This window comes from Suncus etruscus, chromosome X, assembly GCF_024139225.1.
Source record: "Suncus etruscus isolate mSunEtr1 chromosome X, mSunEtr1.pri.cur, whole genome shotgun sequence".
Lineage (NCBI taxonomy): Eukaryota > Metazoa > Chordata > Mammalia > Eulipotyphla > Soricidae > Suncus > Suncus etruscus.
This window is the reverse complement of record NC_064868.1, coordinates 49,626,910-49,645,432: the sequence shown is the minus strand read 5'-3', so window position 1 is coordinate 49,645,432 and position 18,523 is coordinate 49,626,910. Positions and strand designations below refer to the sequence as shown.

The following is an 18,523-nucleotide window of genomic DNA, read 5'->3' as shown; positions in this document are numbered from 1 at the left end:
ACAAAAATAGAGAGGGGCCAGAACAATAGCACAGCAGTAGGGTGTTTGCCTTGCATGTGGCTGACCCAGAAGAAACCTGGGTTCGATCCCTGATGTCCCATATGGTCCCCCAAGACAGGAGCGATTTCTGAGCTCATAGCCAGAGTCAATTCCTGAGTATCACCAGGTGTGGCCCAAAAATGAGAGAGAGAGAGGGAGAGAAAGAGGGGGAGAGAGAAAGAGAGAGAGTGTGCTTCTCCAGGGTGAGAAAAAGTAAGCAAAGAGACAAGCAAACAAGATACTTATTCAAGAGAGAACAAACTGAGCAAGCTGAGAAAAATATAAATGATTCAAAAAGGACAATATGTGAAAGCCAGGATGTAGCTCAAGTGGTAGAGAACAAGTCTTGCATGTTTGAGACTTTGGATTTGATCCCTAGCACAATATAGAGTACTCTGCACTGTTAAGATATTCCAATGGTGATCTGCCCTTTGGGGTCAGCCACGATGGTGTAGGGGAGGAAATAGGGAAGCTTACACCTTAATTCCTTCCATCAAATGCAAACGGGGCTTTCTCTTTGGGTCTCTCCCAGCATCCTTCTGGGTCCTAGCACCATTGCTGAAATTATGTTCCCTGGGGACAGTGAGGCCTGTGTATGGGCAGGAACAGGGAGACTCCAGTCCTAATCCCTTCTACAAAGCTCCAACGGGACCTCCTCTCCAGCCTTCCCTAGGTCTCTTCTGGGTTTCAGTGCCATTACTGAAAGCCCCTTTCTTGCTATTAGACCTCCATTTCCTGCATGGACACTAGTGCATCCGCGTGAAGTCATTTCAATATATATCACAGTCTTCCTGGCAGATTGGATCCAGCACGTCTTTCAACACCCTGACACTCCAGAACACCAAACCACTAAATGCAAAGATCAATGAGGAAGCTAAAGAAGACATCTACTGTTGGGGATAGGGAGAAAACTCCTGGCAAATCTCCAAGTTCACCCAAACGCCTGAACCTTATAGATGAGGACCTAAAATCAACACTTAATGGTTTAGCAATGGAAATCAAGGAGTTACTAGCCTGTGAAATTAAGAAATCTATAGATGAACACTTCAATCAACTCAAAGAAGAACTCTTTTAGAAGATGAGAGTATCCATACAAATGGGACTGAAGGAACTAAAAAATATGTTAGCAAGCCATATTAGTAGAATTACCAAGTGGAGAATCGCATAGACAAACATGAAGGTAAATTACAAGCCAGCAGTGATAAAGGAATAAAAAATGGAGAGAGATAAAACCCTGAAAGAAAATATAAGGTACTTAATGAACAAAGACAAGAGAAATAATCTCTGAATTATAGGAATTCTAAAAGGGGAAGAAAACAAAATAGGGGAAGAACAAGTAGTGAGGGAAATAATAGCAAATAACTTCCCCACCCTTGGGAAAGTAGTTTCTCTATAAATCCAAGAGGCAGAGTGCCAAACAAAATAGACCATAACAGAATAGTAACAAGACATTTAGTAATACAAATGGCAAAAAATAAATATAGATGACTCTTTAAAGCAGTAAGGGAGAAAAAAAACCCTGATGTATAAAGGAAACAACATAAGAATCAAACCAGATTTTCCATTTGAAACAATCCAGGTAAGAAAAGAGTGAAACAACATATTCACACTACTAAATAAAATAAACTTTCAACCTAGAGTCCACTACCTAGTGAAACTCTCATTTATAAGGGAGGGAGGGTTAAAAACATTCTCAGACAAAAAAAAAGAACTCACAATATTTGTGCTAATCAAACTGACCCTAAATGAGCCACTCAAAAAGCAATTACACAGACCAGATCCCCAATTGTAGCCACAACAACCCTTTCTGTCAATGGTTTCCTTAAATGTCAATGGATTAAACGCTACCTTCAACAGCAGATAAAGCTGTTTAGATTGAACAGGTGTCCAATCAACTGCTCTTTATTAGATGTCTATAATAATGTTCTAATGCTTTCATCCACAGAAACGGGTGCAAAATGCATTTGGAAGCCAGGGGTTCCCACTACAGTGCTCGCTATAAGAAGTTTTAATGTCTTAATTTTACTATGTTTATAATGACTCTTTTTTTTTGTTTTTGGGCCACACCTGGCGTTGCTCAGGGGTTACTCCTGGCTGTCTGCTCAGAAATAGCTCCTGGCAAGCACGGGGGACCATATGGGACACCGGGATTCGAACCAACCACCTTTGGTCCTGGATTGGCTGCTTGCAAGGCAAATGTCGCTGTGCTATCTCTCCGGGCCCTATAATGACTCTTGATCTTTCTGTCCACAGTGGTACTTGGAGATACAGGCCGGTCACTCCAGTTCCACATTGCAATGCTAATCTATATTAGACTCAGAAAAAAGGGCTCATTATGATACTGTCAGAACAATAATTCTAATCTATTAATTTTCTACCTGATTATGCCTGCTAACATAATTTAATGTTTATGTCCACAGATAGCAATGGAATATGCAACTGCATGCAATGAACTCCTGTTGCAGAGCTCATTCATTGAATATGTTATTGTAATGTTTTCAATTGTAGGTAGTTTAAAATTATACCATAATTTTCATGATTATAGATTGCTTTTAGAAAAGGAATTTGGATGCTCAAGACCTGCTAGACAATATTTCATGGTGTGGACTCCTCTCACAGAGCTCATTACCATAATCGCTCAGTTTTCTAGACTTGAAAATTATGATTGATTTTAAGACTGCTCTATATATGATCTAACCCATGAAGACTTTCTTTAGTAAAGTTTACCCTCACCAATCATAACTGGCCTAGAAAATTGAAAACCTTTCCATTTGACTTGCTGACTTTATATTTTTAAGCATTCTGTCCTATTTCACCCGGGTCAGCTTTTCAATTGTAACTCATGGATTGATCCTCAGTGTCTATGTGTGTGTGCATGAGTGCATGTGTTGGCCACCTCAATGTCTGTCTAATGTCCATCTGTAATACACATAATATCTATGTTGTATACTGCCCTTTCCCGTTACATATAAACCCTCCTCGCCTCCTTCGCACACCACCTTACACATTCTTTTTTTTTTGGTTTTTGGGCCACACCCATTTGATGCTCAGGGGCTACTCCTGGCTATGTGCTCAGAAGTCACTCCTGGCTTGGGGGGACCATATGGGACGCCGGGGGATCGAACCGCGGTCCGTCCTACGCTAGCGCTTGCAAGGCAGACACCTTACCTCTAGCGCTACCTTCTCGGCCCACCTTACACATTCTTTTCTAACCCTTTATGCTCTCATTCCCCATCTGTTATTTTATTCCATTAACCCTTTTTACCTCTGTTATTAACTCCTCAGGAAACAGAACATTCTCCTCACCCTAGCCAGCTGCCAAACAGCTCCCAAAGTGAAAAGATAGATTCTCTCTCTCTCTCTTTTTTTTTTTGGGGGGGGGGATCAAACCCGGCAACACTCAGGGTTTACTCTATGCTCAGAAATCGCTACTAGCAGGCTCAGGGAACCATATGGGATGCTGGGATTCAAACCACCAACCTTCTGCTTACAAGGTAAATGCTTTACCTCCATGCTATCTCTCCGGCCCCCAAGATAGATTCTTAACCCAAGAAGCTGCCACTATCACTGCTGCTGATTTGCTCTCAGCAGTCCTTTCCTCCCCAACTCCCTTTGCTGTGGACTGTTGTTTGCTACCAGATTTGGTTTCTGAGAAGCCCCAGCTCCATGACATTTCATGATATGTGACTGCTAGGAGCCATATTTTAGACTTCACAAGACCAAATCACAGGTTGAAGCTGTGCTCCAGATTTTATCTCCCCATGGCTATTTCAAAAGACTTAAAAGGGACATGTATATCTCCTTTGAATATTTCGTTAGATGTATTTCCTTACTAGGTATAACCCTTACTGTCTGTTTTCTTATGTAGTGGCAATTTTCCCCAATTTGGGGATCTATTAAGTAGGGAATTCTAGTAGATAAGTTTCTCTCATGTTCACATTAGAACCAGATTATAGAGATATTTTAGCTTGTTATTTTTGCTATATGCAATCCCATAGCACCAGTAGTACCATGTAGCATTGTTCCTTTTTGCATAGGCACATTAAAATGAGGAAAATTTATGTGTGCAAACAAGTTCTTATCTAATAGAGATAGGAATACATAAATTTTATAGTGTAGTGGGGCCTTACAGTCTGAACACAAGTCATAGTGACTTAGCTTAGGCTTCAGAAGATGGGACATTGACCATTCACCCCTGAACCTTTTACCCCATCTACGGAAACAGCACGGTTTTCTACACCAGCACCAGTAATTGGACTTCTACCAGGGTAGATCCTACTGCTGCCCTGGCATCGACTTACTTCAGAGTAGGTTCATATAACACCCTGATGACTTGGTAACTGCAACAACCTGCTTTCAGGGTAGGGTTCTCTGTATTGTCACCTAATGGTGAGATGAAACCAGAAGATGCTCTGCGTTACCCTGACTTTGCCATAGGATCTATACAGAAACCAGGATCTCTAACTATAGAAACCTGACAGCAATAACCATGATGGTGGAGAGCTTTTACTGTAACCACAGAGAAAGACATTGGAGTTAAACAACTTAGCATGCCTGGAGCCTGTAGTTGTTCTTTTGCCAGAATATTTCATGGGTAAGGTTTCCCTGTTTTCAGGCCAAAAGTTTTTCCTTCTATTTTCCCCAAATTTTGCTGTGCCTATGCAAACAACAACTGCCATACACATACCATTTTATTTGTTTTTTAATTTCTGATCTTTAAAAAGAGCTTATTAAACCTTTGCTGATTTTAATCTGTATCCTTTACCTAAAAACTCTAAGTATTATTGTAATAATTTCTCTGAATTCTTAAGAGTCCTTTCGTAAATTACTGGACATGAGGATTAATCTCTTTTTGACGAGGAACTAGGGGAGCCACACCCAGAAGTGCTCAGAGGACCACATGTAATTCTGGGAATTCGAATCAGGGTTGGCCAAATACAAGGCAGATCTGTGTACTAGCTCTTGAGTGCGTGAGGATAGTCTTGCACATCTGCAAGAGGCAAGGCATTTGCCTTGCGTGCACTAGCCTAGGATGGATTGCCGCTTGATCCCCCTGGCGTCCCATATGGTCCCCCAAGCCAGGAGCGATTTCTGAGCACATATCTAGGAGAAACCTCTGAGCGTCACCGGGGGTGGCCGAAAAACAAAACAAAACAAAACAAAACAAAAAAGAAACTGCATTTCTTGCAACTGTAACTATATATATTTTTGTTTTTTTTTGGGGGGGGCTGTTGTATCATCCATACGGATTTTCCATATTTCTATTAGCGGGAAGGAGAGAAGGCCTGTCAGAAGTCATATTCCTGGTATGACTTCTGGTATGATGGCTATTCATATGTCTCCAAGGGAATTACACCAAAAAGACTGCTGGGGAAATACAGAGTGGAGGTTGGGAGAAATTCCGTAGAGATATTTTTGAGATTCATGTTAAAGTATTGACATTATATTTGGGCTATTCTCCCTTCTGCTGTGTATTCATGGGCAAAATATAGCCTCGATTAAATTCTCTTTGCCCAAAAAAACTTCAGCACCAAACAAAAACCTAGACAACTTTTTCTCTCTGTCAGCTCTGAATTTATATCAAAAGGGTTAGCCTTTTGATGTAGCTCTGAGTTGTCATAATTCTAATTTACTTAAAGGTACAAAATTTGCATTTCTTTGGCCTGGCTCTTTTACCTGCCCCTTTTACACAAACCAGCTCTCCCTGCAGAGAATGGATAAACCTGTCAGGCTAGCTTAGCTCCTTGCTACTCCACTTCTGAAAACTGGTTGGGCAGGATCTGCCTTTGAGTTATTAAAACTCACATTCTTCCTTCTAACTCAGGACTCTTAATATAGTTCCTTTCACCAGAGCTGCACAGCCCCCTAGTCAGTTAAATTGTTATGTGTATCTGACAGGGCTACTGTTAATGTTTCTGTGTATCAGAAGTTCTGTTCTTTGTCAATCCGGACATTCTTGTCATACCTGTGACTGACATTTAACCCTTATAAAATTCCTAGTTTGGAGATTAAAGTCAGAATGCTTGTTCTCTCATACATTCATTGTGTGGTCTCATTTCTTCATTTTTCACCGCCTGTGCATCCACTCTCCTCAAGAGGATTCAAAGAAGTCCTCTAATTCAACCAGACCCCAAGAGCTAGTCAGCTGCTGGGGCCCACACTCGTTACCTCTGACTCTATGCTCAGGAATCACTCCTGGCAAACTTGGGGGACCACATGATGTGCTGGGGATCAATCTAATATTGTCTTCCATGTCAGTGGTATTGGAAATCTAAAGATAAAATAGTCTGAGGTTATAGTATGCTAAAGAGCTGTAGATAAATCATAGAAATATAACTATAATCCAGGGTAGAATGAGGCCAGGTGGGGCTGCAACACAAACTTAGGTGAGCTAACTTCAAGGCTACTTCTTTATCTCACCTCAGTAGTGTTGCCATTCATTGTTAAAAATAGGGGGAGGATGTTAGGAAGCTTGCTACAAAGAGTGGTGGGTGCAGTTAGAGTGAAGAAGGGTCCACTATGATAATGAGAAGTCGAAATGATAATCTGTATTAGGTGCTGAAAGGGGATAAAGTGCCATGCATGATGTCCCTTCAGTAACAAGACTGCAAACCACAGTATCTAAAAGGAGAGAAAGGAGAGGAGAAAGAGAAAGAATAGGAAGGGAGGGAGGGAGGAAGGGAGGGAGGGAGGGAGGGAGGGAGGGAGGGAGGGAGGGAGGGAGGGAGGGAGGGAGAAAGAAGCAAAATGCCTGCCCCGAGAGACAGGCACAAGAGGGAGTGAATGGGAAGGAAACCGGGGATACTCATGGTGGGAAAGTGTACTGGTGAAGGGTGGTATAAATTCTATGACTGAAACTCAAGTATAAATAATTTTTTTTGGTTTTTCAGGCCACACCCGTTTGATGCTCAGGGGTTACTCCTGGCTAAGCGCTCAGAAATTGCCCCTGACTTGGGGGGACCATATGGGACACCGGGGGATCGAACTGTGGTCCTGATCCTTGGCTAGTGCTTGCAAGGCAAGACACCTTACCTCTAGTGCCACCTTACCGGCCCCAAGTATAAATAATTTTGTAACCACGGTGCTTAAATAAATTTTTTAAAAATAATGAAGCAAACCTCAAAAAGCTATAAAAATATGGGGGAGGTGCAGGTGTCACAATAAGAAAAACATAAAAAATATTGTTAGCGGGGAAATTGCATATTATAAACTGTGTATTATATATGTGATATAATTAGAGATATATTTACTCAATAAACACAAACTGAACACTGAAAACAGGCAGGAATTTTTTGTTTGGGGGTAATCACAAGTATGGACCAATCGGAAGAGAATCCAAGGAAACAGAAATGCGTTAGGCTGGAGTGATATCAAGCAGTAGGGCGTTTGCCTTACACATGGCTGACCTGGCTCTGACCCGGGTTTGATCCCTGACATCCCACAGGGTCCTCTGAGCCTGCCAGAAGTGATTTCTCAGTGCAGAGCCAGGAGTAACTCCTGAGCTCTGCTGGGTGTGGCTCAAAAAAATAGTATTTTTCAGGGCCGGAGAGATAGTATGGAGGTAGGGTGTTTGGAGATAGGGTGTTTGCCTTGCATGCAGAAGGATGGTGGTTCGAATCCCAGCATCCCATACGGTCACCTGAGACTGCCTGCCAGGAGTGATTTCTGAGCACAGAGTAAGTAACTCCTGAGTGCTGCCAGGTGTGACCCAAAAACCAAAAAGCAAACAAAAAAATAGTATTTCTCAGGAGCCAGAGATAGTACAGTGGGTAGGGTCCTTGTCTTGTACGTAGTCAATGTGCGTTTGATTCCCAATATTCCATATGGTCCCTCAAGCCCTGCCAGGACTGATTCCTTAGCATAGTGCCAGAAATAAGCTCTGAGCGCCACTAGATGTGGCCCCCAAATAAAAACAAAATAAGAATATCACTTTTCAGTGATAGAACCAGAGTTTCTTGGAGATCTGGAGAGAATCAGGTTTGGAAGAAAACATCTACCAGAGAATAAGCAGAACTTCACAGAACTCCTAAAACAGCTTTCTTTAAGCTATCACATCATATGGCAAACTTTCTGTGATGATCAGCAGGCAATCTAACGCCAACCTAGGGTTTCTAAGCAGAAGACTGGGAAGTGGAATGCAAACCTTATCTTCCCTCTAAACTGGCAAAGCCAGCCTATGCGCATTTGAGATAAAAGGTAAGATAACATTCTGGAAAGCCAGAACATGAAGGGTTAGCCATTTTGCCTTTGTCAGAGGTAACTAATTTCTTCCAGTCCTATCCATCTAACTTGTTGTTGGATGCACTAGCAAGCTATACTAAACTTCAAGATGCTGGATGCCCCAGATGTTTCATAAAAACTTGCCTGTATTAGATGGAACAAATTTGACTATAAGTTTGATTTTCAAAATTAGCCTCTCTATACATTATATACATTTATACTGCATACTGCTTTTTGGGCCACACCTGTAAGTGCTTAGGGCTTACTACTGCCTCTGCTCTCAGGAATTATTCCTGGCAGTGCATGGGGAACGATATGGGATGCTGGAGATTGAACCTAGGTTGGCTGAGTGTAAGTCAAGTGCTCTCTACCTGCTGTACTACTACTGCTCCAGCCTAAAATCTCTTTTTTGATTCTTGGGCCACACCAGACCATGCTCAGGGTATTCCAGGATCTTTATTCAGGAACGAAGAACAGTGCTCAGGAAAGCATAGGGATCAAATCCTGGTTGGCCACGTGTAAGTCAGTGCAATGCCCTACGCAGTGTACTATCACTCTGGCCCCAGATCCACGATATTTTATTGATTCATATACATATTCTTCTACCCAAAATTAGTTTTATATAGTTTAGCAACAGGATTATTTACTATATTATCCTGGACACCAAGTCCATCCATGTCAGGACAAGGAAGGCTTAGTTGTTTCATTTTTAATTTTATATTTCATTTTTTGGGTCATACTCAACAGCAGTGTTCAGGTTCTACACTCAGGAAGCATTTCTAGTGGTGGCTGAGGAACCATATGTTATGCTGCGGATCAAGCCCTAGTTGGGTACCTACAAGGCAAGAGCCTGACTTGCCATACTATTGCTTTGGTCTCAGGCTTATTTCCTCCTAAGATGGTATCATCAAGCATCAGAACTCACCTAATCCATCAGATCTGACTGCAGAGACTAGATATTATCTATTATCACTATGATATTGAAAAGAAAAATCAGATAAAAATGGTTTCCAGGGGCCAGAGAGATAGCACAGTGGTAGGGCGTTTGCCTAGCACACAGCTGATCCAAGACAGATGGTGGTTTGAATCCGGGCATCCCATATGGTCCCCCGAGCCTGCCAGGAGCGATTTCTGAGTGTAGACCCAGGAGTAACCCAAGCGCCGCCAGGTGTGATTCCCCCCCCCCCCAAAAAGAAAGGTTTCCAGAAGTGGCTTGTAAATGGCAGTCTCCCCTCCAATGTGACCTTTCAGTTGTATAAAGCTCCCATTATGGAAGGTGAGTCTGGCCAATTTGATGTTACCCACTCTAGCTTCTCATGGACTCTTACCTGAATACAAGCTCCTGTCTTCAATTTGCAGAGACTGCAGACCAAGGCCCATCGACTGGGTGGAATGTGGGATATCTTTGTGATTGGTTCCATCCTCTCAGGACAAGCAATACTGACCTATAAATAAAACTATCTTAAGGCAAAGGCAGAAAGGCAATCCAGAAACTTCCACAAAACATAAAAGATGTTCCAATGATCTATTATGCTGAGTGAAATAAGTCAGAGGGAGAGAGATAGACACAGAATAGTCTCACTTATCTATGGGTTTTTAAGAAAAATAAAAGACATTATTGCAATAATTTTCAGAGACAAAAGAGAGGAGGACTGGAAGTTCCAGCTCACTACATGAAGCTCACCACGAAGAGTGATGAGTGCAGTTAGAGAAATAACTACATTGAAAACTATCATAACAATGTGAATGAATGAGGGAAATAGAAAGCCTGTCTAGAGCACAGGTGGGGGTGGGGAGGAGGGTGATTTGGGACATTGGTGATGGGAATGTTGCACTGGTGAAGGGGGGTGTTTTTTACATGACTGAATCCCAACCACAATCATGTTTGTAATCAAGGTGTTTAAATAAAAATATTAATTAAAAAAGATGTTCCAATGAAGCTCAGAATATCAAAACAATGAAGCGAGCCATTTATTTATCTATTTTTTTTTTAATTTTTGGGTTACACCCAGTGGCGCTCAGAGGTTACTCTAGGCTCAGGAGTGTGAGTTCTTCATGGTGTATTTCACTCGTTCATTAAGAAACAACCTTTGGAAAGGCTTTTGCCTCACATTCAGCTGTCCAGGGTTTGATCCCTGGTATCCCATATGGTTCTCAGAGCATTGTCAGAGGCAATTACTGAGCACAGAGCCAGGAGTAAACCTGGCATTTTTGAGGGGGGCTTTGCTTGAAGAACTGTCCTCCAACCTAAGACTTTGAGTCTATATTTGCTCTGACCATTCAAACATATTTTTTCAGGCAGCAAAATGTTAGGTACAAATTTTTTGTTTGTTTTTGGGTCACACCCGGCAGCACTCAGGGGTTACTCCTTGCTCTATGCTCTGAAATCGCTCCTGGGAGGCAGGCTTGGGGATCATATGGGAGCCGGGATTCGAACCACCGTCCTTCTGCATGCAAAGCAAACATCCTACTCCATGCTATCTCTCTGACCCTGGGTACAATTTTCTTTTTTTTGTGTGTGTGTGTGTGTGTGTGTGTGGTTTTTAGGTCACACCCAGCGGTGCTCAGGGGTTATTCCTGGCTCCAGGCTCAGAAATTGCTCCTGGCAGGCACGGGGACCATATGGGGCGCAGGGATTTGAACCGATGACCTCCTGCATGAAAGGCAAACACCTTACCTCCATGCTATCTCTCCGGCCCCAGGGTACAATTTTCTAATCTACCCTGCCATGTTGTGTCTCTAAATTGGTGTGTTAATCTATTAAAATTGAGAGTATTGTTGGAGTTTTGCTATCTTTGTATAAAAGTTTGGTGTGTTTGTGGAATTTATACTTTTTTTGGGGGGCTACTCCTGGCTTCACACTCAGAAATTGCTGCTGGCAGGCTCCGGGGACCATATGGAATGCTGGGATTCGAACCGATGACCTTCTGCATGAAAGGCAAACGCCTTACCTCCATGCTATCTCTCCGGCCCCATAATTTCTTAAAGTAGCCATTTAATACTTCTCTTAAAGGTGCTTTCAAGTTTATGACATTACAGAGCTGTGTTTCTTCAAATCTGGATGAGTTTGGATGGGTAAAGTATTCTTGGCGACACATTCATTTCATTGTTTTTCAATATACATTATTACTGTCTTTGAGCCCAGATGATTTCCTTTGGTAAATCTGCTATTGATCTTAAGAATGCTCCTTGTATGGAATTTTCTTTTTTGATCTTGCTGCTTTCAGTATTCTATCACTAGCCATGGTTTTAATCATTCTGATTCAGATCTGCCAATGGGATGTTTTCATTTACCACTCTTTTAGCTGTATGTAGCCCTGGGGTTTCCAGGATGTAAGTTCATTCATTCTCCAGCTCTGGGAACTTCTCAGCAATGATCTTCATAGGGGGTTTCTTCCTGTCACTCTGGGACCCCAATGATTTTTATGTTGTTTCTGATTAATTGATCACAAAGTTCTCTTGTCATCTGTTCATTTCTTTTGAATATTTTTTCCATCTTCTGTAACTGTCTAGAGGTTTTCTGCATTTCATCTTAGAGCTCACTGATTTGGTCCTCAGCAGCTGTTACTCTACATGAGAAGCCTTCTAGTGAAGTTTTCATTTCATCTACCAGGTTTTCTCAGTTCTGACATTTCTGTTTGTATTGTTCTCATTTCTGTTCTCATATCCTCTTATTTTTTAATTGGCAGTACATTCCATTGGTTCATTGAGTTTGCTTGAGCATCTGAAGCATTTCCATTCTGTAGTCCATTTCAGAGATTATGTAAGGGGTTACTACTTATTGGATCTTTAGGATTATAATCTTTACTCACTTATGTGGTGAGGTTTTATGCTACTTTACCATGGTTCCTTTTACAGTGTTATATGCGCCTTTCCTTCATCACTGTCAGTTTTTCCCACTGCTGAGGAGATCTCAGAGAGCTTTATCTGGATGGATATTATCATCTCACCTGTTTGAAGTTGGTTACAAGTCTTTAGGGCAGATCAGGTCACACTACCTCAAGTCCCTGTGAACTTCCCAGCCTGGCTTTTACTTTTATTTTATTTTTCTATGGTTTTTCTTAGGGCTATTCCTGGCTCATGCTCAGCAGTGACCCTTAACAATGCTGGGGTTCATATGCAGTGACACGAATTGAACCTTGGTCTGCTGTATGCCATTTTAGTGTTTTAACCCTTGTATTATCTCTTTGGCCCCAAAGCTTTTATTTTCAAACAGCTCTGTCTTTTTTTTTGGGTCACACCCGGCAGAGCTCAGGGGTTAATCCTGGCTCTACTCTCACAAATCGCTCCTGGCAGGCACAGGGGACCATATAAGATGCCGAGATTCGAATCACTGTCCTTCTGCATGCAAGGCAAATGCTTTACCTCCATGCTATCTCTCCGGCCCTCAAAGAGCTCTTTCTGAGTCATATTCTAACTTTAATATAGAGATACCTGTATTATCTGGGGAATTCGTTGGAGAAAACTAGTCCAACAATCCCAATAATTAATTTTACATATCTTCATAAAAAAGGATACAACTACACAAAATCTTCTGGTGGGTTTGGTTTGTGCTATACCTGGCTGTGTTCAGGGCTTACTCCTGGCTCCGAGGTCAGGAATCACTCTTGGCAGAGTTTGGGGATCACATGTGGTTCTAGGGCTTGACACTGGGTCAGTTGCATGCAAGGCAAGTGCTTTAGACACTGTAGTATCTCCCTGTCTTCTCAAATTTTTTTTTGGGGGGTCACACCCGGCGGTGCTCAGGGGTTACTCCTGGCTGTCTGCTCAGAAATAGCTCCTGGCAGGCACGGGGGACCATATGGGACACCGGGATTTGAAACAACCACCTTTGGTCCTGGATCGGCTTGCAAGGCAAACGCCGCTGTGCTATCTCTCCGGGCCCTCAAATATTTTAAAGTTTGGCTTCTGGTGTTGTGGAGACGATTTAGTGGCTAAAGTGCTTAAAGAGTTAATGTGAGGTTGTGAGCTCAATAACTGGTATCACTACTTACATCAAGTCTGATTCTGGAAGCTCTACTCTTGTATTTGGTAACTGTGCTGTCTATGATACCTGTCCCTGCAATTAATCTCAGGCTGCATTACAGCCAAGTATATACGAGTACCTCAACCAAAAGGTATGATGACCAAACTGAAAAAAAGTATATGAATGCTAGTCAGGACTGAGCTACCAATTTGTACCAGTGCAGAGTGACCCCTGGCAAACTCTATAACCAACTGTACACAAATGTCACAAAAGAATGAGTGTGACTCCTGGAGAGAATCATGACTCGATGTGCTATCCTAGCAAGTACTAGTGCCAAGTCTGTGTGTGATCCTCGGTCATTACAACATTAACAGAGGGAAGGGGGAATGATAAATTATTACTTCTATATTCTGAACAATATAATATATCTAGGATTTTCACTTTAATACTATGAGCTGAATTATTAGTATAATAACTTCTCCTTAACTGACTTTAAGAATAAAGCAGGAGTTCTGGGGAGCTATGATAGTCCGTGGTCAGGGGTATATGCTTTAATTGTTGCATTCCCTCTCCAGTACAAGTGTTAAGACTTTTTTTTGTCTTGGGCCACACTCGGCAGTGCTCAGGGATTATTCCTGGCTCTGTGTTCAAAAATTACTCATGGCACAGTTGGGGGATGATATGGGATGCTGGGACTCAAACCTGGGCTAGATGCATGCAGGGCAAATGCCCTACGTGCTGTATTATTGCTCTGGCCCCACTAACTCTTATAATTTTTGATGGCAGTAGTTGCTAGTGGTTGCTGTTGTGCTTAAGCACATGATGGAATTTTACACTCCAGTTATTTTACACTCCAGTCTGGGGTCTCAGGCAATAGAGCTACTGGATCTTGCTCCTTGCATGTGGTGGCACCGAGGATCTAACACATGGTTCTAAGTCAATGACTCATCTCCTGGCTCCATAACTTTTATCTTTAAAAAACTTGCAGTCAAGATTGGAAAGACAGTACAGATGTCTAGGATCCTATTTTTCAATGGAGTCAACCTTTGTTCAATTCCTGTTACCACATATGGGCCTCCAAATATTAGGAGGTGTCAATTGAACAAAGAGCCAAGAATATCTCCTGAGAATCAGAAGGTTATTGTCTAAACACTGCTCCTCCCAAATAAAGATAAAAACTTTCAGCTCACACTCTGATTTTTTTTGGTTTTTGGTTATGCCCAGAGGTACTAAGAAGTTACTCCTGGCTCTGTCCTTAGAAATCATCCCTGGCAGGCTTGGGGAACCATATAAAATGGCAGGTATTGAACCCTGGTCAGCCACGCAAGTCAAATGGCCTACCCACTCTGGCCTCTCACACTCTAAGTTTTTGATTCTTCTCTCACATAAACTTGTCTATCATAGAACTGGAGTGAAAGCACAGTAATCAGGGCATTTGCTTTGTATGTGGCCAACTGGGATTTGATCCCTGGCACCACATATGGGACCCAACACTATCAGGAGTGATCTCTGAGCACTGCTGAATATTACCTCTAAACCACAATTTTTTTCTACCAGCACTAGTAATATTACCTATAAATTACTTAGTATGGGCTTATATGACCACTTTCATCCAAAAGAGTATGAGGAAACTCAGTATCATTTCAGAAACATAGGCAGACATGAAACAGCTCTGAAGCCTGAATTAAGTCTCAATGATGTGGCAAACAGCATGCTGGAGAAAATGGACTTGGATGCATAGACAAATTCTTACCTCTGGAATCCAAAGGGCGCAGCTGACATGAGCCCATTTAGTACCTGTCCTAGTAGTCTTCATGGCTCCACCTTTCTTTGGACATAACAGACACTGAGGATAAATGCCCAGGACACAGGAGCGACATAGCCAGCTGCCTTCAGGGACTTTAAGGATGCCATAACAGGCCTGAAGGTATGATGGGGAGAGGGGGAGAATGGTTAGTATCTTTTCACCACAGTCAATGCCTGTCTGTTATGTAGTTACAAAGCATTCTCTGATTTTTTTAAATAAAATTTTGATTAATTTTTCTGGGGCATAGTAGGTTGTACTCAGGGCTCATTACTGTGAGACTCAGGGTGCAGGGACTGAATTTGGGTCAGCTGAGTGCAAGACAAGTGTCCTATTTACTGTATAATCTCTCCAGCCCACTCTCTTTTTAGATGAGGTAAATAAGGCTAAACAAATTCATAAAGAGAATTTAACTAATTTTGAAATATGGCCAAAAAAACCTTGCAGCATGTATGGCCAGCATGTCTGTATATGAGAACTGATGTGATGTCAGAATAATAGTATGACACACACACACAGAAGTTAATATAGCTGTTTATTATCTGAGTTTTGGGATCACACAGTTTTTTGTCTTCAGTTTCTAAAGCTTCTTAAATAATTATGTATTATACTTGACAATATTATACAGCTTCAATATGTCATGTATCACTGTGATCAAGTGTTTTAGAAAGTAAGAAGAATGAAACTTTTCAAGAAAATTGAACTGTTTATGAGCATCCTAACAGAGTCTGTTAGATGCATAAAAATACTTAGCATATCAATTATTCGCTTGGTTTGAATTTGAGAATTCTGAACTGAATAAAATATAGATATCGGGGCCGGAGAGATAGCATGGAGGTAAGGCATTTGCCCTTCATGCAGAAGGACGATGGTTCAAATCCCGGCATCCCATATGGTCCCCCGTGCCTGCCAGGGGTGATTTCTAAACATAGAACCAGGAGTAATCCCTGAGTGCTGGCGGGTGTGACCTAAAAACCAATATATATATATCATAATACTCCACAGTGAATTCTAGACACTGCATTAAATATTTTAAAGACAAATGAATAAATTATTGTCAAGGATGTTGGGTGTTCAGCTTGGAAAACATTTAGATTTCCTTCTATCTCCAAATTTGCCAGTCCAGCTCCTCCCCTTTATTGCTCTACCTGGTCCTTCACAGACTAAAGGGATCACCTGGTTCCACAAATGGCCTGGCATACCCTCTACCACTGACTCACTATAGCACCTTCAAAAATTCTGCCCATCCCAGAAGGTTCATCCATACCTCAGATTCAAATTCAGTTGCCCCAAATGACCCCTTCCCCAATTCTCTATCCATACTGCCACTTTGGTTCCAATTTCTTTTTTTTTTTTTTTGGTTTTTGGGTCACACCCAGCAGCGCTCAGGGGTTACTACTGGCTCTACACTCAGAAATCGCTCCTGGCAGGCTCGGGGGACCATATGGGATGCCGGGATTCAAACCACCATCCTGCATGCAAGGCAAACGCCCTACCTCCATGCTATCTCTTCAGCCCCTGGTTCCAATTTCTAAAAATAAATCTTATGTCTGATTTATTTATAATGTATATCATATATTTAATATAATATATAAGCATATAATTATAATATAGAATATTTATAAAATAAATATAGAATATCCAGTTTTTTCCTTATTTGGTGGCCATATTCTTTTTTTTGGGGGGGGGAGTCACACCCGCCAACACTCAGGGATTACTCCTGGCTCCACGTTCAGAAATTAGTCCTGGCAGGCTTGGGTGACCATATGGGATGCCGGGATTCGAACCACTAACCTTCTGCATGAATGGCAAATGCCTTACCTCCATGCTATATCTCTGGCCCCTGGTGGCCATATTCTTATATGGAAATAAATATTTCATATAATTTCACAGCAACAAAGCATTTACAAATTCTTTCTATTTACTAATGTGCATATTGCTAAGTGAACAAATTAGAGAAGAGTTTAGAAAAGGCAAAACTACAGGGACTGTAAAATAATCAGTTTGGGCACAGCAGAACAGAGAAGATTGACCCTAGATTCCTCAACTGATTCCATATGGGGTCATATAACTTCGTTGCAATGTTTAAAATAAATTTCCTTATGATATATTAAATCAAACATTTATTTTGCAAAAAAAAGAAAGAAATTATTTGTTTTTACTTTCACCCCCTTCTAAACCACGGGCTACCAACTATTACTTGAGGCTTATTTTATATGGCAAATAAGGTAAGAATGTTTTTCATATTTTATTATTTGGTTTTGGGGCTACAATAGGAGTGACTCTGATAAGTGTTCAGGGGACCACATATGGTGCTACGGCTAAAACCAGAATCAGTTGCATACAAGCCTAACAGCTTAACTCCTGTGCATATCTGCCCATTTAAAAAAAACATTATTTATGGGGCTGGAGATAGCAAGGAGGTGGGGCGTTTGCCTTGCATGCAGAAAGACAGTGGTTCAAATCCCGGCATCCCATATGGTCCCCTGAGCTTGCCAGGAGTGATTTCTGAGCGTAGAGCCAGGAGTAACTCCTGAGCGCTGCCGAGTATGACCCACCCCCCCAAAAAACAAAAAAATAAAAGAAAAAACATAATTTTTAAAAATAAATTCATTAATTGAATCGCCATTAGATACACAGTTACAAAATTGTTCATAATTGCATTTCAGTATAAAATGTATAACACCCTTCACCGATGTACATTTTCCACCACAAATGTTCCCAGTTTCTCTCTTCCACCCCACCCACCCCCGCCCTCTCCCCTGCCTGCTTTGTGGCATTTTTCTTCTCCTCTTTTTTTCTCTTTAGATACTATAGTTTGAAATACTGTTACTGAAGAGTTATCATACACATCACTTTATCTACTTTCAGCAAGCAGCTCTTGTCCAGAGCTATCATTTCCTATTATCATTGTCATAGTGGTCCCTTCCCAGCCCTAACTGAACTTCCCTATTTGTAGCAAGCTTCCTAACCACGCACTGGACATCCTGGCCCTCGTCACTATTGTTCTTGGATATTACTACCATACTACCTTTTTATATTCCACAAATGAGTGCACTCATTCTATGTCTATCCCTATTCCTCTGATTTGTTTCACTCAACAAAGTACTCTCCATACCCATCCATGTTATAAGCAAATTTCATGACTTCATTTTTCATAACAGTTGCATAATATTCCATTGTAAAGATCTACCATAGTTTCTTTAACCATCTATTTTCTGGCATTGGAGTTATTTTCAGATTCTACTCTGCTCATTTTTGGGGGCCACACCTGGAAACAGAGATAAACAGATGGGAATATATTAAGCTGAGAAGCTTCTGCACCTCAAAGGAAATAGTGCCCGGGATACAAGAGCCACTCACAGAGTGGGAGAAACTATTCACTCAATACCCATCAGATATACCCTTGTATATCCAAAATATACAAGGCACTGACAGAACTTTACAAGAAAAAAACATCTAATCCCATCAAAAATGGGGAGAAGAAATGAACA

At 41.5% G+C, this 18,523-nt stretch overlaps 2 protein-coding genes across 2 annotated transcripts in view; one reads left to right on the top strand and one right to left on the bottom strand.

Moving 5' to 3' along the window:
• Nucleotides 1-18,523, bottom strand: part of JADE3 (jade family PHD finger 3) — an 82,620-nt gene that overhangs the window by 7,505 nt on the left and 56,592 nt on the right. The window contains exons 6-7 of the mRNA XM_049767405.1: nucleotides 14,979-15,146; nucleotides 9,588-9,704 (exon numbers count right to left, since the gene is read on the bottom strand). Coding sequence (XP_049623362.1) covers nucleotides 9,588-9,704; nucleotides 14,979-15,146 — 285 coding nt within the window. The remainder of the gene's footprint in view (nucleotides 1-9,587; nucleotides 9,705-14,978; nucleotides 15,147-18,523) is intronic.
• The window catches only part of ELK1 (ETS transcription factor ELK1), a 679,088-nt gene that overhangs the window by 658,464 nt on the left and 2,101 nt on the right, over nucleotides 1-18,523 (top strand). The gene's annotated exons all lie outside the window — the stretch shown is intronic.